Source organism: Rattus rattus, chromosome 6 (genome assembly GCF_011064425.1).
Source record: "Rattus rattus isolate New Zealand chromosome 6, Rrattus_CSIRO_v1, whole genome shotgun sequence".
NCBI lineage: Eukaryota > Metazoa > Chordata > Mammalia > Rodentia > Muridae > Rattus > Rattus rattus.
Window position 1 is genome coordinate 6,741,465 of NC_046159.1, and position 23,935 is coordinate 6,765,399.

The 23,935-nt window shown below is 41.2% G+C and overlaps 1 protein-coding gene across 3 annotated transcripts in view; it reads right to left on the reverse strand.

Moving 5' to 3' along the window:
• The window catches only part of Dennd5b (DENN domain containing 5B), a 124,060-nt gene extending 102,227 nt beyond the window's left edge, over positions 1 to 21,833 (reverse strand). For all 3 annotated transcript variants that reach the window (XM_032905450.1, XM_032905451.1, XM_032905449.1), the window contains exon 1: positions 21,478 to 21,833. In XM_032905450.1, the coding sequence (XP_032761341.1) occupies positions 21,478 to 21,604 (127 nt within the window). In that variant the 5' untranslated portion in view covers positions 21,605 to 21,833. The remainder of the gene's footprint in view (positions 1 to 21,477) is intronic.
• Positions 21,834 to 23,935: the final 2,102 nt, after the last annotated feature.

The window sequence follows — 23,935 nt, forward strand, 5'->3', positions numbered from 1 at the left end:
TTACAAGCTTTCCACCCTCCTCTTTGTTCCCAGACTAACGACTCTGAGCTAATAACTTATTAATAAATGCTTAGGCCATTTATTAATAAGCTTCAGCTTATTCCCCAACTAGTCAATTACTTATATAACCTATTTAAACTACTCTATGTCTTCCACATGGTTAGTCTCCCTCAGTTTCATGAGATTGTCTCCAGAGTTCCAGGGTGAAACTCTCCCACCTGACTCTCCCAGAATTCCTCTCCCTAACTACCGGATGTCCCACCTCAGCTCTTTATTAGCCATAGGCTTTCTGATTAACAGGTGATCCTTCCATATAAGAGATTCTACACTGGGTCTTCAAGTGTGGGCTGATGTTCCCAGAAACCCAGTCAGAGTTCTATTCCTTAAATGTCCTTCTTATACTGTTATGTCAGACCCATACTCAAAACATAACAGGTCAAGAAGAGTATCTAAAATATCATCTCTGAATGTTGAAGCATTATTCAAACGTCATTTTTACTAGGATTATTAGCAAACATCTTCCATGTGACTTTTAGTTATGCCTTCAGGACTATATACTATCTTTTCATTTCAAAGTGACATAAGATCACCTGAGTAAATGTTCACTCAACCACTGACTCTGTTAGATTCAGATACATTATTTAATAACTCTACTATTCATATTGACTGGTACAGCCTGCTCCTCTCTACCTCACTTCCTCCTTTCTTTTCTCCTGTTCATGCTATGCTAATTTAACCTCATCTTGGTAAATAATATATAATCTTTCATGTGACATAACTTTAACAATTGTACAAACCCAGTTTTGTTTATTCTTTATTGCCCTAACATTGTCTGGGGACTAATCAGCATTAAGCTTGTGACAGAAACCTTAGAGCCAGGATCAGTAACAGGGCTGTTCAGGAAATAGATTAAGACAAAGTTGTGTGAAAATCTACGGGAAGAGTTTTTGCTTATGACACTTGTATGAAAATAACTCGGAAGGAGTTAGGAGAAAATAGATACATTGTGCTTCTTTCTGAATACAGGGGACTGGCCAGGATATGTCACTAACTTTAGAAGGTAGCAAATGGAAAGTTATTAACAAATCTATATGCATAGCTACAGAGCTACTCTGAAGTTTAAAAACTGCATGGCTTTTCCTGGTTATCCTTTAAGTTCAAATAGCACAAATTTTCTGTAGGATGACTCTGAAGTACCAGAAACAGACGACATGCTTAACAAGATCCAGAGTAGACAAACATAAGCAGCTGTGTCTACAAAGTGTGTTTAAAGAACCTATGTTCCGTATCATTACATGTTTAAAATCCTGGTACCTGGGAGGCTAAGGCAGAGGGTGATGAATCTGAGGCCAGCCTGGGATCCACGGCAAGACACTATCTCAAAAAACAAAGAAGTCCTCTAACCCTCTGTTAAAGACAAAATTCCTCAAAAATCAAATGTGTTGTGTGTTTTCCCCCTTACTCACTTGCTTAGCTCAGCCTACACTTTCCAGCATACACAATCACTTTGTTTATATCTTGAATGACAATAAAATACTCAGTCAATCTCTCAGTGCTATTACCTTAATCTATGTCATTTAGCAATTTCTAGGCCATTGAGATCCTCTAAAGTTCAACCAGATCTAGGAGCTCTCTGTTGACTTGTGTGTTTGCTTATCTAATTTCCCATTAAATGTCTAGAAAACCCGGTAACTGCAAAAATGCACAAATTGACATTAAAATTAAAGCTAAGGGGTGGGGGATTTAGCTCAGTGGTTAGAGCGCCTAGAAGCGCGAAGGCCTGGGTTCGGGTCCCAGCTCGAAAAAAAAAGAACCAAAAAAAAAAAAAAAATAAAATAAAGCTATTAAAATTAGCTTTTTGGTTTTTTTTTTTTTTTTTTCAGGGCCTTGGCGCCTTAGGAACTACCACTGAGCAACCCCAACCCCATTAAAATTAGCTTTATTGAGATATACCTCACATACTTTAATATTTATCCTTTAAAAATATATGATTCAATGATCTTTAGTTTTTTCACAGTTACACCAGCAACTTAATTTTGAAAACATTTTATCACTCCCCAAAAGAAGCATTTCATCCACATAAATATTCCTATTTGCTAAATGCTTTTCCTGCCTGATTCTTGGATTTTTCCTGGTAGAATACAGAAAAATTATTGTTTAAACTGAAAAAGACTCAGAACTCTTTGGGAGGAGGGACAGTGAGACGGCTTGAGTCTCTTGCTCCAAGCCTGATGCCCTAGATCCTATCCCTAGGAACCAGATGGTGGAAGAGAACAGACTTGCACAAGCTGTCCTCTGATTTCCACTTACACACCATGGCTTGGAGTCCTCACCACACTAAATAAAGTGTAAAAATAAGGAAATAAATTAAAAAATTATTCAAATTAATTAAGTTTTTTCTGTCCAATCTGATTCATATACTAACTTGGGAACTTTTTATAAAAATAATTTATTTGTGTGGCTGTGTGTGCGTCTATGCACATATGTACATGTGTGGCAGGCTGTGTGTGTGTCATGCATGTATGTATGTGTGTGAAGACCAGATGCAATCTCAAGATTCTTCTTCTATTGATCTCTACAATTCACTTTGAGTTTCAATATTTTATTCACATTTTATTGTAAATGATGTTGATTATAGCATTTGAAGGAGATGATATAATTCCATACAAAATGGAAACTCTAAAATGTACTCATTAAAGTACTAACAAAATAAACCGAGTGGTGAGAACACAACAGAAGTCCACTTCACATCCGCAGTGTTGTCAGCCCGTGATTACAATCACAGGGCCTCTGCCCAGCTCATAGCTGGGGCTCCAGAAAGCTACGTCATTCTACAGTGTAATGATAAAACAACAGACCACATGCAACAGGAAGAGGAATTAAGTCCTGAATTACTGGCTTTATCACATCCATCCTATCTACCCCAAAATGACACAATAACACAAAAGAAGTAATTACCACACTCTGTGGGCTACCTCTGGGGTAAACAGCAAAGATGGCTAGAGTGGAAACAGGGCATAAAGAGTTATTTTAAAATGTCCTTTTCAGATGGGTCTGTCTATACCATCAAGCCACAAGTTTTTCAGCAATTAGAGTTAAGAAAGTGAGGTTCAATGCCAAGGAAGTCATAATTTTATCTGTTAATACAGATTTGCAAAGTGCCAATTACTAGTACCCACCTGCAGCTACTCCTAGATTTTAAAAAACAAAAACTGGCACCTATACCATGGCCAAGTTTTCCTCAATTGAAAGGATCATTTTTAGAGCTGAGTTTCTTCTGTTCTTCTGAAACATTAACACCTTAAAGGTCAATCTTCCCCCCGCCCCTCAAGACAGGGTTTCTCTGTTCAACAGCAGCTCTGGCTGTCCTGGATGCATTTTGTAAACCAGGCTGGCCTTGAACTCAAAGAGATCTGCCTGCTTTTGCAACTAAAGGTATTTTTGCTTAATTTATTCATTTTAGTGTGTGAATGCTTTGCCTACATATAAGTATATGTATCTCAGGTATGTGGGTCACATGGTGCCCAAGGATGTCAGAAAGAGGGCATCTAATCCATCTGCAAGTACAGACATGATGGCTGTGAACCACCGTGGTTCTGTGTGGTTTAACCAAGGTGCAGGGAATTTAGCCAGGATCTTCTGGAAAGGCAACCAAGTGCTCTTAACTGCTGAATTACCTCCCCAGCACCAAAGCTGAATCACTTTAAATCTGGAGTTCTAACATGACAGGCACTCAGAAACATCTTTCTCCTTGTTTGTTTGACATAAGGTCTCAAATAGCCCAAGCTGGCCTTAAAATTGCTATGTAGTCGGAGATGACCTTCTGCCACCCTCAAGGGTGACAATTACAGGGTGCACCATAACATCCTTTCTGATAGCAACTCTCACACCCAGACATACATTAAACAATATATTAAATTCCGGAGTCTATTTCTGCCGTGCACTTGTGGATCTCGGGTACTACTCCAGTTGTATGCCTTCCTATCTGGTACATGCTCCTTATCATGACAATCATGGATTATAGCTCTCTGAAACCACAAACCCAAGCAAATGTTGTCTTTTATAAGTTGCCTTGGTCATAGGTTAGACAGTGAAAAGACACTTGCCTTACAGCCTGAAAACCTGGGTTCCATACCCAGAACATACAAAAAGTGGAAGAGAGTGGCTCAAAAGTTGTCCTCTGACTGTCCCATGTGACATGTACAGATGTGCCCTCCCCACACTTTATAATATAAATACTAATTTTTTAAAAAAATTCTGAAGGTAGCTATATTCACGAATGGTTTAAACAAATGATTGTATAGTATTTACTTATGTTTGACATTCCAATTTTATACTAAGCTTGCGGCCACTGACACTGACAACATTGCAATCTAGTAGCAGACAGCATCAGTTTAATGTTTAGCTTTAAGTTCTAAGTATATCCTAAACCAATCAGGCTGAGGTTGTTCACTATGGCCAAAAAGCAAGCACCAGGGTTGATCTGAGACTTGGCTGCTAATTTGAGGTGTAACTGTTTCCTGCTCTCCAGTGGAGACTGACAGTGTTATCCAACCTTGTGTTCATCTCTTGGTAAATGGAGACACTGAACCTTGCCCAGAAGTTCATATGAATAGGAGGCTAGAATTTTTTGTTTTGTACTCATCTAGTAGTGAGACAGGCAGCCCTCATAGCTCAGCACCACCAGAGTGCCCTATGCAGAGGCTCGCTGATATCCGTACTGCAGCCCAAGGATGTACTCTCTTGCACCCTGCCTTGATTTTAGCACCCCCCCCCCACTGTTAGATGAGAGGAAAACTCAGGTTACCTTCAGTCCAGAGGCAGGCTAACTACTTCCACAGCAATCTCCGTGCCCTACAGGGTCCGTCTGTACACACCAGGCTGCACTTCTACCAGGCACCAGCTGTACTTGGTTTCCAGATTGTTGTTCACTTTGGTGCTCTCAGCATGCAAAGTCTGAACTAGTAAACCCCAATCCATTCTCAGACTTTTCTTTTTTTCCTTTTTAAAAACTCTGTGTGTGTGTGTGTGTGTGTGTGTGTGTGTGTGTGTGTGTGTGTGTGTGTGTGTGTGTGTGTGTGTGTGTGTGTTTAGGACATGGCTCAGCAGATAAAAGCACTGGCTACTCTTCCAGAGGACCCAAGTTCAAGTCTCAGCACCACATGACAGCTCAAAACCACAGGGGTTCTATGCTCAGTTCTGGCTTCGGCGGGCATCAGAAAGTAAATGACGCACAGGTATCTATGGGCAAAATACCCACACACATTAAAACTTCATTAATTAATTCAACATTTTAGAACACAAAATTTGCAAATGGCAGCGCTAAAATCTGATCTCAGGTATCCCGTCTCCAGGATCCACATTTACAATCATTATGCTAAACTGTTCATTTTAAATGGCGTCAGGGTTAGATGGTGAAGACAGGGCTGGGGAGAGGGCTCAGTGGCTAAGTCCTATATGTTTCTTCTAGAATATTTGAGTTCAGCTCACAACTACCTATGATGTCAGCTCCAGGGATCTGACACCCACTTCTGTTCTCCACGGACACTTACCCATGTACATATACCCACACAGAGACACATAAATAAGAGCATTTAAAAAGTGATTGGAAATAAATGAATACCCCCGGACAGCCCTACTTAGTCCCCAGAAGTCTAAGCGACACAGAGTAGAAAGTATGTATATTTTAGATCACAGATGTCCTCCGTGAGGACCATATGTTTCAGTATTCATTTATTCTTTTCTTGCAGTGCTGGGATCATCTTGTATACAGCAGACAGAGTGAAGAGGGGCTATATTTAACGATCAGAAGAGATTCATTCAGAGATGTTTATTCTATGCACCTTAAAGCATAATAAACTATGACGGCTATTTTGGTCATTGTTTCTCATTCTCAAAAACTATGCTATTTAGTTGGTTCCACAGATTAGTTTGCCAAGATTAATTAGACAGTCAAACTTTTCCTTGAGTGTCTACTTTTTATTGATTATATCGGAAGCAGCATGAAAACAAAGCAAGGACAACCACGGCGAATCCTTAGCAGCCCTGGAACGTGAGAGCATGGAAGAATCTAATGGAAACAAGGCAGGACTGTGGGAGCCCATGAATATTTCAGAATAATGAAAAAGTATGCCAGGTAGGTTTACCTGCAGCTGCCTAGAAACTAAATTTCTGGCCGAAGTCAAAAGTTTTCCTTACATAATTTATCAAGCACTTTTCAGTTTTTCCCCACTAATACCCTATTCTTTTTCTTTCTCCTTTTTACTTTTAAAGACAAATACTATCATCACTTTTATTTCAAGTAAGATCATTATAAACTAAAAACTAAACAAAACAAACCATACACACCTAATTGCTTTTCAAAACCTGAGAATCCAAATGTTTTTATGAAAGCAAAAATAGACATAAGACTCGCTAGACTTTCTCCTCCTCTAACAGTGGGAGAGAGGTGTCTCTACTTTGCCTGCTCTTGGGACCCTTTCCCTCCTACTGGGCTGCCTCTTCAGCTTTGATATGAGGGTTCATGCCTAGTCTTACTGTAACTTGTCAGGCCATGTTCAGTCGATTTCCCTGGGAGGCCTGCTCTTATTTGGAGAAATGGAGGAGTAGTAGATCTGGAAGAATTAAAAAAGAAAGTGTGTGGGGGGGAGGGAAGGGTTGGGGGGAAAAAAAGAGAGAGGAGGAGGAGGGAGGCGAGAGGGAGGGGGAGACAGAGAGAGAGACAGAGAGACAGGGAAAGAGAAACAGAGAGAGAAACAGAGACAGAGAGAGAAGAAAGCTTAATTAAAGCTTGGTGGTGGTGGTACACGCCTTTAATCCCAGTGCTCAGGAGGCAGAGAGAGGCAGGTGAATCTCTTGAGTTTGAGACCAGCCTAAGTGAGTTCCAGGACAGTTAGGGTTACACAGAGAAACTCTGTCTCAACAAACCTAAATAAATAAATAAATAAATAATAAAAGAAAGCCCAACAACTACAAAGCAGTTTAAAATAAACATTAATTGCCAAGGACAGCAGCTGTATAAATACACATCAATTCTGCTCAGCCATCAGAAGCAAAAGCTTCTCTTCCCCAGAACACACTGGATCCTGCCTACCTTTTCAGCCTCTTACTATACTCTCTCCTCCATCCAGATACAAAGGCAACTGAGTTCACCAGTGTCCTTAATTTCTTTTAGTAATAACAGATAATAATTGAGATTTACTATGTGCCAGGCGCTGTTCTAAGCTTTAAGTAACATCCCTAAGGCAATCTGACAACAGAACCTATATTCTTAAACCCTGCCATGCTGCAATTTTAAAGACTGTAACTTTGTATCATTTATTTGAAATACACGTTGCTTCACTATCCCACATACAAGTATAGCTTTGGTTTAATCTACTGAAAACAACTGCTGAAGCTTAGGAGCCTTAACTCACAGAGTACTACTTTCTGGCACTCTATGCATTGACAGGTGCCATCTCACATTAGCCACAGTTGGTCTAAGTGACCAATACCATAAAAAGAAACAATGGAATGTACTTTGAAGACTGAGTTATAAGTTGTTTTGATTTATATCACGGGAGCCTCTCTTATCACTTACTCTAGCAAAGCCAGCACTCATGTCTTTACTATGTATAGGGAGCCTACATAAAGGCCTCTGTGATAAGAATCTTAATCCTCCCCAAACTAGAGGCTGGAATCGGATACTAGTGCTAGAGGCAGGTCTGGGGATGATGAAGACCCCTGCAAATGTCTGACTGCAATCTTATTGAATTAGAACCACCTGATCACTACTCCTTGGTGCCTGGCCTGAGGTAAATGCTTGTTATTTGGGGGGCGGGGGTTGTTTGGTATGATGCTCAGGATTGAACCCCACATTTCACTCATGCTAAGCACAAGCTCTACAACTGAACTGTAATTGAGAGAGCTAAATTTTGGAGTAAAATGACTCAAGGTACTAGAAAACTAATAAAATAAAGCAGCCCTAATGACAAGTTTGTGTGTTTGTTTAAAGTTTGTTTGATTTTTTTTTTAAGAGAATATTTTACTCTATAGCCCAGGCTGGTCTTGAACTCAAACCAATCCATCATCCTCAGAGTACTGAGATTATAGGCATATACAACCACATCCAGATGACAAGTTAATTCATAATACAGATGTTAAAAAAAGAACACCCTAATATTTCTTAATTTTAAAAAAATGGAATAATCCACTTTCAGTAATTGGTTGATTTCTTAAAATCTATGGTAACTTAACCTTAGAAACATTAAACACAGGGCTGTGACTACCTCAGTTGGTAACGCACTTGCCTACCATGCACAAAGCCTTGGGTCCACTCACCAGTACTGCATAAAACTAAGGATCCTTAACTATTCAGAGTTCAAGGCCAGCCTGGGTTATATGAAACTCAATTTAAAAAAAAAAAAGTCCATCGGTCCCCAGCTCCGAAAAAAAAAAAAAAAGAAAAGAAAAAAAAAAAGTCCAAACAGTCTCTTCAGATGAGTCCCTCTATGCTTCTGGAGGCAAGGATGCCAGGCTACACTGTCACCAAGTGCTTCAGCCCCAATCACTACTGGCTCTGCTCTGCCACAGGCTCCATTATCAAGATCTGGGACCTGGAGGACAAGATCACTGTAGATGAACTGAAGCAAGAAGTTATGGGCACCAGCTGCAAGGCAGAGGTGCCCCAGTGCTCTCTGGCTGTCTGCTGATAGCTAGGCTCTATCTGGTGAAACAAAGTGTGGAGGTGGCCACTGCCACCTGCCAAAAGTTTATGACAGATTTTAGAAATAAAACTGTCTTTCTGAAAAATATCTAAAGCGCGGAGGATACAGTTAAGATTAATATGTCACAGTACACAGAAATAGAACATGGCAGTAGAAACAATAAACAAGAATGTGATGGCTACTTATGGAGGACATAACTAAGTGGCTAGAGACAGGTGTAAAATTTGTTCCATTTTGTTTTATTGAGACAAAGCCCCTGCAGCACATGCTGGCTTTGAAGTTACTGTGCAACCCAGGTCAGCCAGGAACTCCAAATCTTCCTGCTTTAGTCTCCTGAGTGCCTGGGCTGCCAAGTTCAACAATCTGAATTCAATTCCTTAGGAACATATGGTGGAAGGAAAGAACTGAGTCCAGAAAGTAGCCTCTGACCATCAATAAGCACAAACACACACACACACACACACACACACACACACACACACACACACACACACACACACACACTTACTTAGCTGTCAGTAAAGTGTTTCAACCTTAGGAACTACTTTTGGAGGTCTATACACGAGTTCTAAGGACACTTTAAATCCCATGAAAGGACCTGAGGTACTTTACTCAATCAACTGTAATAATGGAATTATTTTGCTGTCCTTGCTAGCTTTTTTGGAGTAATTATATTCTAATAAACTCCACGCACTATGCCTGCATTATCAAGCATCAGCAACTATTTAATTAAATTCTTCCACACAGATAACTGGCAGACATTCTTCTAGAGTAATTCCAGATCATCGAAGAATTAGACCCGTCAGTGCAAGCATCTGACACCATCTGAACTGGTCATAGACAGGCATGTTAGATAAACTCAACATTTTTTTTTTTTTTTTTTTTTTTTTTTTTTTTTCAGAGCTGAGGACCACCCAGGGCCTTTCCTCAGGCAAGTTAGCTCAACACTGGACTAAATCCCCAACCAGATAAACTCCAACATTAAAGAACACAGGTTCCCTGACTTCTGGACTGAGAACTGGGTGTTTTTGAAACAAACTATTTTAAGCTCTGCTATTAAAAAAAAAAAAAAACTGTGCACTTTGACCACAAACTGAAGCTTTGCAAAAGAAAACAGACAAATTATTTACTAATTAATAATTAACACACTTTTAATTCAAAAATAAGTCTCGGCTTGCACTAAGTAGCTTTAGTAATTTTAATTATGGTATCATTATACTCATCTTCAAAACATACTTAAATGAGTATGTATATATTCTTAGTTTCCTTAACAAAAAAGGAAAGAAGGGAAATCACTTGGGCCTGAACTCTAAAATCCAATTCTCGCCAGGCCTGGTGGTCCTTGCCTTTAATCTTAGCACTGTGAAAGCAGAGGCAAGCAGATTTCTGTGGGTTCAAGATCAGCCTGGTCTATATAGCGAGTTTCAGTATCAAAACAAAATAAAACATAATTAAAAGTTTTTAATTAAAATAAAATTCTGGGGTCTGGAGAGGTAAGTAAGTGTCCCTGAATATTCTCTTATAAAAGACCCATGTTCCTCCGTTCCTAGCACATGTAACAGCTTACAAACATCTGTAACCCCAGTCCCAGAGCACCCAATACCCTCTTCTACCCTCCTTGGGCACTAAACACAACACACATGTACACATACATACATACAGGCAAAACACATATACCTATAAAATAAACAAATCTTTATAGAAGCAAATGTAGAGAAACTATCTCATGTATTGTATAGACACATCACCTCTCAGTGAAAAGGCCTATGGCCTATGGCTTAGGTAGGAAATAGAGGTGGGACATCTGAGGGGAGAAAGGATTCTGGGAGAGTGTGACCAATCGGATGCACGGCACCTGAGCACAGGTAACCAGTCACATGACAGAGTGTAGGCTGGAATGAGTGGGATATTTTAAGTTATATTTCATCAGAGAAGAGCCTAGCTTTATAGCCAAGGTATCTGTAAATATATTTTGAGACTGAGTCTTATTTCTGGAGCATGGGGCTGGGAGGAAGAATCGAGGTTTACTGTCTACAATCAAATTCCAGGCCTCTCACTTGCTTTCATGTTTATGTACATGAGCTCAGATAACCAATACTATCAAGACAAATGGAAAATCGTGCTAACTCTCCCTCTATAAAAAAGATAGAAAAGGAAAAAAAGAATAAGTCATATGTACTAGTACTGTCACAAAAAAAAAGGACCTCAAAGCTGCATCTCAAACTTCCTCCTGATACCTACCACTGTGTTCAATACATCAAAGCCAAAACCTGTCGCATGGAGTTAATCTCAGAAAAAAAAAATGCAAATACAACCTCTCTAAATAGAAGCTAACCACTCCGTGTTCATTTTCTCTTTGCCTTCCCTCGCCCTCTCTACTTTGCCTCTTTTGAGACAGTGTCTCACATTTACGGTATGGATGCAAAAATCACTCCGAAGGAGAGGATGGTCTTGATCTCTTGAGCCTCCTCCCTCAAGCCCTCCAAGGACTGCAACTATTCATGTCCAGTTCTCTTTGTTAATGTGTTTTTTTTTCCTTCTGGGAGTCTTGTTTCATTTATTCAAAATAAACAAGTAAACCGACCTCAGAAGGCACTACTTTTCTAACGCAGGTGTACTCTGTGTCAGGCGTGATGGTATACACACTTAATCCTAGGGCTCTGTGAGTTTGAGACTAATCTGGTTTACAGAAGGAGTTCCAGGCTAGCCAAATGCAGACTGGTACAACCATTCTGGAAATCAGTCTGGAGGTTTCTCAGAAAATTGGACATTGAACTACCTGAGGACCCAGCTATACCTCTCTTGAGCATATACCCAAAAGATGCTTCAACATATAAAAAAGACACGTGCTCCACTATGTTCATAACAGCCTTATTTATAATAGCCAGAAGCTGGAAAGAACCCAGATGCCCTTCAACAGAGGAATGGATACAGAAAATGTGATACATCTACACAATGGAATACTACTCAGCTATCAAAAACAATGACTTTATGAAATTCATAGGCAAATGGATGGAACTGGAAAATATCATCCTGAGTGAGGTAACCCAATTACAGAAAAACACACATGGTATGCACTCATTGATAAGTGGCTATTAACCCAAATGCTCGAATTACCCTAGATGCACAGAACACATGAAACTCAAGACGGATGACCAAAATGCAAATGCTTCACTCCTTTAAAAGGGGAATAAGAATACCCTTGGCAGGGAATAGGGAGGCAAAGATTAAAACAGAGACAGAAGGAACTCCCATTCAGAGCCTGCCCCACATGTGGCCCATACATATACAGCCATCCAATTAGACAAGATGGATGAAGCAAAGAAGTGCAGGCCGACAGGAGCCGGATGTAGATCTCTCCTGAGAGACACAGCCAGAATACAGCAAATACAGAGGCGAATGCCAGCAGCAAACCACTGAACTGAGAAGGGGACCCCGTCGAAGGAATCAGAGAAAGGACTGGAAGAGCTTGAAGGGACTAAGCCACTACCCAAAGACTATACATGGACTGAACCCCCTGGACTCTGACCTTCAGGCAGCAATGAATAGCCTGGTAAGAGCACCAGTGAAGGGGAAGCCTTGATCCCAAGAGACTGAACTCCCAGTGAACATGACTGTTGGGGGGGGGTGGTAATGGGGGAGGATGGGGAGGAACACCCATATAGGAGGGGGAGGGAAGGAGTTAAGAGGTGTTGGCCTGGAAACCAGGAAGGGAATAACAATCGAAATGTAAATAAGAAATACTCAAGTTAATAAAGATTAAAAAAAAAAAAAGAAAACCCTCCAGCGCTAGCGAGATGGCACAGTGGTTGTGGGCACTGGCTACTCTTCCAGAAGACCCAGATTCCATTCCCAGCACCGACACGGCATGTAGCAATTTTCTGTAACTCCAGTTCCAGGGGATCAGGCATTCAGACATACATGCAGGCAAAATACCTATGCACATTAAATAGATAATTTTTAAAAATTCTATTAATTTTCAGTAAGCTGAGAGGTTAATTGGAAATTATAAACATTTATCTTTGCCTAAGTTTATTATCACAAATGAACCTTTTAAATTTTTCAGTTACTTTTGAGTGTCTTTAAGTTTCTAGGCTAGCATGCAAAGTTGTGGGGGGTTGTTTGTTTGGTTTTTGGTGGTGGTGTTTCATTTGAAACTCATGTTATGTTTTAGGAAGAAAGTCGTTCTCAGAAGGGAACAGAAATCTGAACTTCTTTATAGCAACGTGGCCAGAGAATTCTGAAAGCACACAGACACACAGACACACAGACACACAGACACACACACACACACACACACACACACACACACACACACACACACACGCAAAGCAGCACGCTGGCGCGCATTACGCGCACATACACACACAAAAAGCAAAAACAATCAAACATTGTCTCTGTTCTTCTTATTCCTGCTACGTAGAAAGGGAAACCCCAGGCATTCTAGAATCAGTGCCCAGCACTGGCCATGGACTGTTTATATAACCTTATCTTGAGACTGAGGAAGGGAACTGCTGCTGTTGCTGGCAGTCCAGCCTCCTCAAATATTGTCTAAAGCAATCTGTAAGGAAAAAGACAGCCATGTTTTCCTCATGAGTTTCTTGTAACCTCTGAACCCATCATGATTTTGCTGTATGACTACAGAGAAGTCTCCACATTCTAGCAGGGCAGAGATCTAGAGTTTATCTTGTCACTGAGCTGCCTCTTCTGGTTATTAAGCTTTGCTGTCTTCCCATTTAATTTGTTGCTGGTGTTTTCCTTTCTCCTTTCCACTATAGAAAAAAAAAACCCTAAAGAGTAGATTATTTTAGGGCTAAGCTTCCAAAGATTCATTCTTCACTTCCCCATTGTACTTTAACTACTGATGGTATGGAGGGATTCTGAAAGGAGAGGATGGACTGCAAGTACCAGGGTCTGGATTTCTCTGACAGTGAAAGCTGAAAGAGAATCTTACTTATCCATTTATTCTTTGAATCAATGACTATATGTTGAGATCTTTGTTTTGTTTTTTTTTTGGTTTTTTTTTGTTTTTTTTTTTGTTTTTTTCCGGAGCTGGGGACCGAACCCAGGGCCTTGCGCTTCCTAGGCAAGCGCTCTACCACTGAGCTAAATCCCCAACCCTTTTTTTCTTTTCTTTTTTTCGGGGCTGGGGATGGAACCCAGGGCCTTGCGCTTCCTAGGCAAGCGCTCTACCACTGAGCCAAATCCCAGCCATATGTTGAGATCTTTACAACCATCACACACCAAGTTAAACAGTAACAATCTGGATAAAATATTTTGCTGATGCAACTAGAAATTATTATAATTAAATAAACTGTGCCAATTTCAGAAAGGCAAACATCTCGTGTTTTCTCTCATTTGTCATTTCATACAGATACTTAAAGCAGCTTCCTTCTCTCACATGAAGACAGAAGTCATGGGCCAGGTGTGTGTACGTGACTTTAGCCTCTGCACTCCAGAGAGCACAGTAGGTGGATCTGTGAGTCCTTCTATATAGGGAGTTCCAGAACAGCCAAGGCTACATAGAAAAAAACAAAACTAAAAGAAAGAACAGGTAAGTTAACTGAGGAACAAAGGTGACTAACAGTGAAGGACAGGACAAAAAAGTTCAGAGGGTAGAAGGATTCGAGCAGGACTATGTTTCATATATACTATGCAGGGGCATAAAATCTTTGAAAATAAATTTTAAAATACCACTCAGGTTGTTTTTTAAATTAGTGCTAAGTTCATTTAGCAACAATCATGTGGTCACTCTGGCTTCTAGTTAAAAACCGGAAGTGAGAAGTTCTATTTTTATTTTACATTCTGTCTCTGTGGAATAACAGGTGGTGGTTATTTCCTTAAAGCAGTCTTATATACACTCCAGTTTTAGATCTGAGTGTGTATACTGTTCACATAGAAAATTCACAGTTCTTTAAAAATAACAAAGCACTCACTGCCCTTTGTTATTTCAAACCAATTACTGTACTTATCTTTCCTCTTGGTAAAATAAGAAAGTGCCATAAGAACTAAAGCCTAAAAGCTTCATTTTATAAATCTTTCAGGAGTTATTTAAAACAGTAATTTCTATTAAAATTACTGGGATGTACTGGGTACGGTAGCATACTCTTGTAGTCCCAGCACTTGAGAGGCAAGAGGTTCAAGACTTCAAAGTTATCTCCTTAGCTATTCAATGATTTTGAGGCCAGCATCGGATACATGAGACCTTCTACTTGAATGAATGAATGAATGAATGAATGACTCAAACAAGTAGATGCTCAGTTTTCTAGATGAACCTGAGATCGCAAAATAACAAAACACAGAGAACCTTCAAACTCTTGCTGTTCTTTAAATTTCTATTCACTACATTTATTGACTTGAAAGAATGTCAACACCAAGGCATTTGTGGAGGTCAGAGGACAGCTTTACAGACTTGGTTCAGTTCTCTCCTATCTCAGGTCATCGGGCTTGGAAGCAGGTGCCTTTCCTGCTGAGTTGAAGTTCTTTTATGACTACTATAATCAGGTGTGTGTGTGTGTGTGTGTGTGTGGTTGTTGTTGTTGTTGATGATGGTGATGATGGTGATGATGCAGCACCCATGGCCAGAACACAACTCTGTGGAGCTGGTTCTCACCTCTCATCTCTAGGGGATGGAACTCGGGTCATCAGGCATCAGCTCAAGCTCTTATATCTGTCACTAATTTTGCCCTTTCCCCCAAAAAGCAACTTATTAATAACAACTAACAAATAACAACTAATATGCTATTATTAACAAGCTCATCTTTTTCAATTCCTTTATTTTTTCTTATTCTATTTTTTGAGAATTTAGATAAAGTCCAATTCGCTCATTATAGGAAGATTAAAACAGTGATTTTCTTTGACCATAAGCAATTTACTGGTCATGTATTATACTCTTTCAATCCAGATGCCAAGTCCCCATGTCTAAAGGGACAACTATGAAAATCAGCAGTGAGGAGTCTCTCCTGAGCTCGTTACCCAAAAAAGCTCTCATTTTTAGCCTTTCCCTAAACAAGCAATTTTATTTTATGAAAGTTTCCAAGGACATTTTATTTACAAAGGGGGGCATATTAAGTCATACACAAATAAAACAATTAAATTTACTATTAAAAATATAAATACATACTTTGGACAATAAAGAAGAAAAAAACTTTTTAAAGAACAATTGTTTATAAAACTCATATCAACACTTACATCTAAGTTGTTTCTTCATTTCTAAAAACAGCTTTTTAAGGAAGCCTAAAGCTTTATGTTGTGCAAGGAAACCTCAGCAGACTGGAGAGAAACTCAAAGGCCCATAATCTCATTACAAAGCAGCAGGGTCAAAGGTCAAAGGTCAGGTAACAGGGGAATGGAGTGCAAAGTAGTTTCCACACCAGAAAGTAGACTATCTCATTATTTTAGAGGTGTTAAAGGCTAGTCAGTTGGATTTACAAAAATAATACATCACTTATGCGAGCTTTTACTATTAAGACTTTAGTATTAAGAGCAAGAAAATTAAAATTACTTTTCACCTGTACTTGAATACACATTCACTAGTGCTTCAGGTGTCCCCTCAAAGACTTTCAGGAAAAAACTGTCACCTGATCTTTTCTAGTGAGTTCCAAAAGGTTCAAAAATACTTAATGTCCATACACATGTCAACAGACATTCATTTCAAAGCATCTATCTCCTAATGATTCAACAAGATATGTCTATTTAATAGCCTTACGTCCACATTCAGAAAACACTAAACTTTTACTCCTGCTTGAATGAGATTCAACTTCAAAAGCAAACATAATTTTGCTAAACTTTCAATAAACAGGCTTCACAATTCTGCAGAAGACTCTACAATTAATTGACTCTGAGCCTCCTTTGGCAACCAATCACATCTTTGGTTACGTTAGGGAGCTCTGCTACTTAAATTTTAAGGCATAACCCTATCAAAAGTCACATAAAATGCGGGGAAGAGGTCACAAAAATGGGGTAAACACTAAAAGGATTATGACCATACAGCAATAAAAATTAATTAAAAATTAAATGCATAAAGAATAAAAAGAAAAAATGTTTCTGGTTCTGCTATACATTATCATTGTAGTCTTGGTTCTGAACATGACGACATTTTTGCAATGCACAAGATGACTTGTCACCAGACACTAGTGAATATTGTCTCAAACAACCTGGATCATAATCATGACATCACACACACACACACACGAATTACAGTTTATACTGTGCATTTGATGTTTTCTGGGCCTAGTGGTACATGCCTATTATTCAGCTACTCAGGAGGCTGAGGTAGGAAGATCACAATTTCAAGACCTCGCTGGGTTACCAAGTAAGTTCCAGCCCAGCCTGGTCAATTTATGAGACTCTGTCTCAAAACTGAAAGTACAAAAGGAGCTGGGGCTAGTAATGGTGGTGAACACCTTTGATCCCAGCATAGGTAGAACTCGGTGAATTTGAGGCCAGCCTGATCTTCATAGTGAGTTTCAGAATTGCCAGGCTATGTAGTATCTCAAAAAGTTGGTGTGTGGCTGGGGTGGGTTGGGGAGGGGCACTGAGAGATGGCTCAACGGTTAAGAGCACTGATTGCTCTTCCAGGGGGCTCAAATTTAATTCCCACCACCCACATGGCACTGCAGTTTCAGGGGATCAAATGCCATCTTCTGACCTCCTTGGGCACCAAGCTAACACGTAGTGCATAAATGTACCTGCAGGCAAAACATTCATACACATAAAATTAAATTAAATTAAAAACACTTTAAAGTCAAAAAGGGCTGGAGATGAAGTTCAGTACCTAGTATGCAGGTGACTATGGGTTCAATTCCCAGGACTAGAAGGAGAAAGAGAGGATTAAAACGTGTTTGGTAATATAGACCGCAATCTTAATACTTGGTATGTAGAGGTGGGAGGACTTGAAGCTCAAGGTCCTACAAATCATGTTCAAGGCCACCCTGGGCTCTCTGAGACCCTGCATCAAAACAAACAAACAAACAAATAAAAAACCAACAAAGATTTTTAATATCTTCTTACTATCATTCCTCACTGTGAAATTATCAAATTAATATATTTTTTGATTATATTGTGTAAGTGTACTTAATTTTAAAAATTGTTGTCTTGGAGCTTGAGAGATGGGTCAGTGATTAAAAACACTTGCTTTTTTTTTTTTATTGAACCCAGGTTCAATATCTAGCACCCACACGGAGGTTCGCAACCATCCTAACTCTAGATCTAAGGGATCTCTCTTCTGGTATCAGATGTGCATATGACACATAGTCATACATGCAGGCAAATATTCATACACATAAAATAAAGATAATTTTTTAATTACTATTTGAGTTGCTATTTAAGTCTCATTTTAGAAAATCATGAAATGGTGAGGTGGTCCAAACTCTTTTTTTTTTTTTATTTTTTTTATTTTTGAGACAGAGTTTCACAATGTAGCTCTGGGTAGAACTGAAGAGATTCATCTGCCTGCTGTAATATCCTTCCTGAGTGATGAGATTAAAAGGATAAACCAGCATGTCCAGCCTGGCTCAAATCTTTAATCCCAGTACTCAGGCACCAGAGGCTTCTAAAAGTTCCAAGCCAGCTTGATCTATATCGTAGGACAGGACTTGAAACAAACAAAAACATATGAAAGGAATTTTTTATTAAAATTAAGAAAAAATTCACAATTTCTGAAATGGTTCTTCATATACTTCTGCCAAGTGGAGTGGTATTCTCAGCACTGACTATTACAAGATCAAAGCGGTGATCCATTCAGAAAGATACTGAGGTCATCTCCTGCAATTATCAAATATTCTGTCCAAAGTTAATTCTTTATAAAAAAAAATAAGGCCATATATTTATCTCATTCGTATGCAAATATATTTTCATTCTTGGTAGATGGTAAAGCTGTATGTAGATCACAGAACTATTTTTAAAATAAAATTTCTCGTGATTTTTCAGTAAATGTTTGGTTTATATACCTGTATTCTCAGAGTTGTGTAAAAATTTACCTGGCTAAAAGTAGTCATATTTGGAGAGATGGCTTAGCAGTTAGGAGAACGTATTGCTCTTCTGGAAGACCCTAGTTTGGTTTCTAGCACTCACACTGGAATTCTAGTACTTTCTGGTCTCTGTGTACACCCATGCATATATGGCTTACACGTACACACAAGGGGGGAAGAAGGGGACAGGAAGGGGAAGGGAAGGGAAGGGGAGGGGAGGGGGAGGGAGGGAGGGGAAAGGAGGAGAAATTTAATTAACATCTTAGTAAACAAAAAAATAAAAAAAAAAGGGATCATGAGAAATCCTAGGTCTAGAGAACTTTGTCTAGGTTCTGCACCATTTTTCTCCCTCTAACTGCTACACTGTTCCAAGCTAAAAAGAGTTGTCAATATCAGCAAAAGAGATAGGTGGCCTGGAAAGTGGGTTTTACAATTTGTTTTCTACCAATTTCTACCCATATGTCCCTCTTTCACTGTCTCCCATTTGTCCCTTCCTCGAGGAACAAGATGGTTTACAATGATTCACAATAAGTAAGACCTGTTGGTGGTTGCACTAAAAACCAGCACACACACTTTCAAGGTTGGAGAAATGGCTGTCAAGGAACCAATGAAGAAGTTCTGACAGAAATGGGAAGACCCAAACAAAACAATGTTGACTTAATCATATCAGGGGTACCAATGTCTGTTTTTTGTTTTTAAGAAGCATTGTTTTTGTGAACAATTGCACAAAAAAGTTAAGCCAAGTATGAAAGCACATAGGAAAGTTTATTTATTCAGAAAAAGGATACACTTAAGACGGGAGATAGGAAACATTTTTTTTTAAAATCTTATCTTGTTAGTCCAGCCGCTTAAATTTCCTTAAAGGTTAAGTTAAACTGAAGAGAAATTATCGTAGAAAATAAAACACTTGCCAAATAGCTGTGTGATTCCTAAGCCTTAAATCTGTCAGTTCCTAGTACTCAGGGGTCACAACCACCCCTAACTCTAGTTCCAGATTACCTAACACCCTCTACCCTCTTCTAAACTCTGAAGGCACCAGACATGCACGTAGACATACACATATGATAAATCTGAAAAATTAAAAATAATTTCTTCACTATATTAGTAGCACAGAATCTTTTTCCAGATTTTTATTATTTTTAAGTGTGTGTTTGTGTTAGAGAAAGTGCCTCAGAGGCCAGGCTGTGTCAGCTCTCTTAGAGCTATAAAGTGATTATAAGCCACCTAATGTGGGTGCTGAGAATCAAACTTGGGTCCTCAGCAAGAGCAGTACATGTTTTCACTGAGCATTCCTCTGGTCCAAGAATCTTTCTCTTCTAAGTAGTAATACAATAAGGACAATCCAAAGAATAGGACATACTGCTTTATGAAGACTGAGGTGATTTCTGGAGTCCCAGAATACACTTTAAAAGGTGGTGTTCTGGTGTTAGTAGACAAAGAGAGGACAAATACAGGCTTTTTTCTTTTCATCATTCACCTACTATAGAAGGCCCCAAAAAAATCCTAGTTGTTTAGAGGAGTCCTAGAAAAGATAATTGTTTTACCAGCCCAAGAAAAATCTTTCTTCAAAATCACTCTGCAGACAACCCCCCCTTCCAACTTCGTGTCCCTTAACTTAATGCCATTCTTAACATGTACATGAAACCTTAGCTGAAGAAACAATAAGATTACATAATTACACATACAGGGAAAACTTGGTATTTCATTATTCCTCTAAAACTATATTTAGTTTTGTTGAAAACATTTTGCTGTGAAGCTGACTTAATACTAAGATGCTCAGTTAAGACGTGAGACTGTATTAATAAACACTGAGCCGTTTTTGTTTACTATCATTTATTATTTAATACATTCTTCCCAGTCCTCTCCTCAAAGAAAGAGAGAAAAATCTATACGGGTGCAATCAATGAGGGATGCTATGTTCCAAAAAAGCTGCTCTGAAAGGCTATGACCTAAGTGTTTAGCACTGACACAGATAAAGTTCAGGTGGAAGGTGTCATGTGTCTCACCCTTTAAAAAAAAAATCACAATTCAGATCCCACGGAGGAAAGCAGAGTGAAAAATTCAGTCAGGCATCTCTCAGGCCTGCTTCCTACATTTCGCATTTCCCCGTCCCTATCATCTTCAAATGCCCGGGTTCTCAGGGTACGTTTCCCAGCCCAGTCCCGCACTGCGTCACCAAACCCGTCAAATGGGGGACATGCTCCTCCAGTGACACCTCGGCGGTGACTCACGGTGCGCCCCTCTTGGGGAGGATTGTCCAACTACGTCAACTCAGGGACCGGGCAGGGGTATCAACAAAGCATCAGGCCGCAACCCGAGCGTCCAAAGGTCCTCGCTAGCTCGCGGCACTGGCACCGCCAAATCCACAGGATTCCAAAGGGTGACTCGCTCGTCATCGCAGAACCAGGGGGGAGGGGTGGCGCCGACCCAGAGAGGTCGGGGTCGATCCCGCTGGGCCTCCCTCCTGAGCGGACCTCGTCGTCACCCCGCGGTCCCGACTCCTTCTTGGAGCTGAGACCACCGCGTCGGCCGCCAGGGCCAAACTTCGCGAACCACTGCACAGCCCGGTCCCGCGCGCCATGAGCCGCCCGCGAGCAGCGGAGGGGTCCGGCCCTCTGGGGGGCCCGCGCCGGTTACGCGGACCCAGCACCCAGGGGCTTAGCCAGAGCGCGGAATTAACAACAATGTCATTATGTCGCCCACGAGTGCCCGTCTAGCCCGAGCGCCGCTACTGCAGCCGACTTTTTGTCTGGAGCCCGCACCTCGCCTCCCTAGCGCCTCCTCAGCCAGCCCGGCCTTACCCGCCAGCTCGTCGGGCTCCAGCCCGCTGTCCGCATCGATCCCGCACAGCACGAAGTAGTGCGCGAAGCGACAGGCGGCTGGGGAGGACCCCGAGCCCGGGCCCGGTGCCGCGCCGCTACCGCTCATCCCGCCGCGCTGCCTGTGCGGCCGTCGCTGGGGTTCGCGGAGGAGGCTCTCCGGCGTGAACCGCTGAGAAGCCTCGCCGAGGAGCGTCGCAGGCTTCCCTCGCGGAGGAGGCCACCGCGCCGCTCGGACTGCGGTCTCCGCCGCGACCCTAGGACGACCCCGGCGCGCCCATGGCCGCGCAATCACCGCAGCCGGGATCCTTCTAGACGCTGGTACCGGGGAAGCGGCCTCGGGCTCGCGCGCGGGCGGGCGGGATTCCGCCGCGGCGGGGGAGGGGCGCGCAGGGGGAGTGTCAGCGAGGGAGGCCCGCGCCGCCGCGGCTGCGCCCGCCCGAGCGCAGCGTCTGGCGCCCGCGGGTCAACAGAACCGCGCTGCGCGACGGGAGCGCCCGTAAAGCTCGGAGGCGCGCGGTCCAGGGCGCGCACCAGAGAGTTCGGAGGAATCGGGGGCGCGTCGGGGTGCGTGCCCGCCGGCCGTAATAGTGAGGCAACCTCTCTTGCGCGGTGCAGCCCCCATCAGCGGGTTAGAGCGCGAGCTGCAGAGCAGGATCCCATCTTCCAGAGAGGATGTCGCCCAACCCAACCTAAACAATAACGTAGCTTTGGAGAAGGGAGACAGCACGCTGAGGTCATTTCCCACAACGTCTGTACCATATTTTTAAACTGACATGCAGATGCTTAAACCATTTTAAGATCCTAGTCCCCGACAGGACGTGGTGACTCACATCTATAATTCCAGCACTCTTGTGACTGAGGCAGGAGGATCAGGAGTTGGAGACACACACACACACACACACACACACACACACACACACACACACAGAGGCAGGCAGAGTAAATAACAACCTGTGTGATTGACCCTTAACTTCTATTGTACCCTCCAATAATCTTCTGGAACCCTTGAAATGACTTCTCTTACCTTCTTAGCTGGGTTGTACTTGGGGTGGGGGTGGTTGTGTTTCCTGGTTCATTCTTTCCAGTGGCTATGGAACCCTGGGTCCCACTCAGCCTGCCATTTATATTTTAGTGAACGAAAGAATGATGATAATCTAGGTAGTATCAGGTTGGTGCTACTGGGAAAATAACCAACTTTGCTATCTGTAATGTTTATGGACATTTAATGTTATGCAATTATTGCTTCTATTATACAGGGTACACATGAAAAAGATTTTACTGAGTACTTCTATTTTTGTTGGTGACTTCTTGCAGAATGTTAGATTCTAAGCTAGCCAAACAAATACAGCAGAAAACCGATTTATTGTTTGTACTAATCAAGAAACATATTTCCTGTTCATTTGAGCGGTAACTGATTTATAAAATTGTAAGCAGTAATGATTTACTTTTTGTTTTATTAACATATACAGAATACTGGGTTTAGTTATGACATTCCCATACATGTACTTTCTTGTTTTGTTTTTGTTTTTTGTTTTTCCGAGACAGGGTTTCTTTGTGTAACAGCTCTGGCTGGCCTGGAACTGGATTTGCAGACCAGGCTTGCCTCAAACTCGCAGAGATCCTCCTGCCTCGGCCTTCTGAGCGCTGGGATTAAAGGTGTGTGCCACCACAACCCAGCTTCCTGTACATATTTTGATCATATCCTTTTATTTACTTGACTTTTTTTTTTTTTCTTCTTTCTTTCGGAGCTGGGGACCGAACCCAGGGCCTTGCGCTTCCTAGGCAAGCGCTCTACCACTGAGCTAAATCCCCAACCCCGATCATATCCTTTTATTACCCTCTCTTGTACCCCTTGCCCCATTCCCTCTGACCTCCTTCCTTTACACACCTAGTCCTTCTTCTGCCCTCATGTCTTTAACATTTTTGGTGATCTAATAAGTTCACCAAACTTATTTGAGTTTTAAAGACTTTAAAAATGACATTGTGTGTGTGTGTGTGTGTGTGTGTGTGTGTGTGTGTGTGTGTGTGTGTGTGTTTCTGTGCTTATGTACAGGTCAGGGAATGAGTTTCAGGAGTCCTCTCCTTCCATGTTGTGAGCCCTGGAGATCAAACTGGGATAGTCAGTTTTGGTAGGAAATATCTCCTTATCTGTCCAGGCATTTTTCTGATCTATGAGTTCCATTAGAATTGATTAAGGAGAAGGAGCGAGCTGTTATTATAGACGAATGAGCACTTTGTTAGTAATTACATCACTAAAGAAAATTTCTTTCTTAAGGGACAGGTGTGTGTTTGTGTGTGTTGGGGTTTGGACACCTCTAGTCCCAACACTCAGAAGACAAAGACTTTGAGGCCAGGCTGGTCCATAGACTGAGTTCCAGGGCAGCCAGGGCTATGTTAGAATATTGCCTTCCATTCTGTCGGGGGTCCCTAACACAAC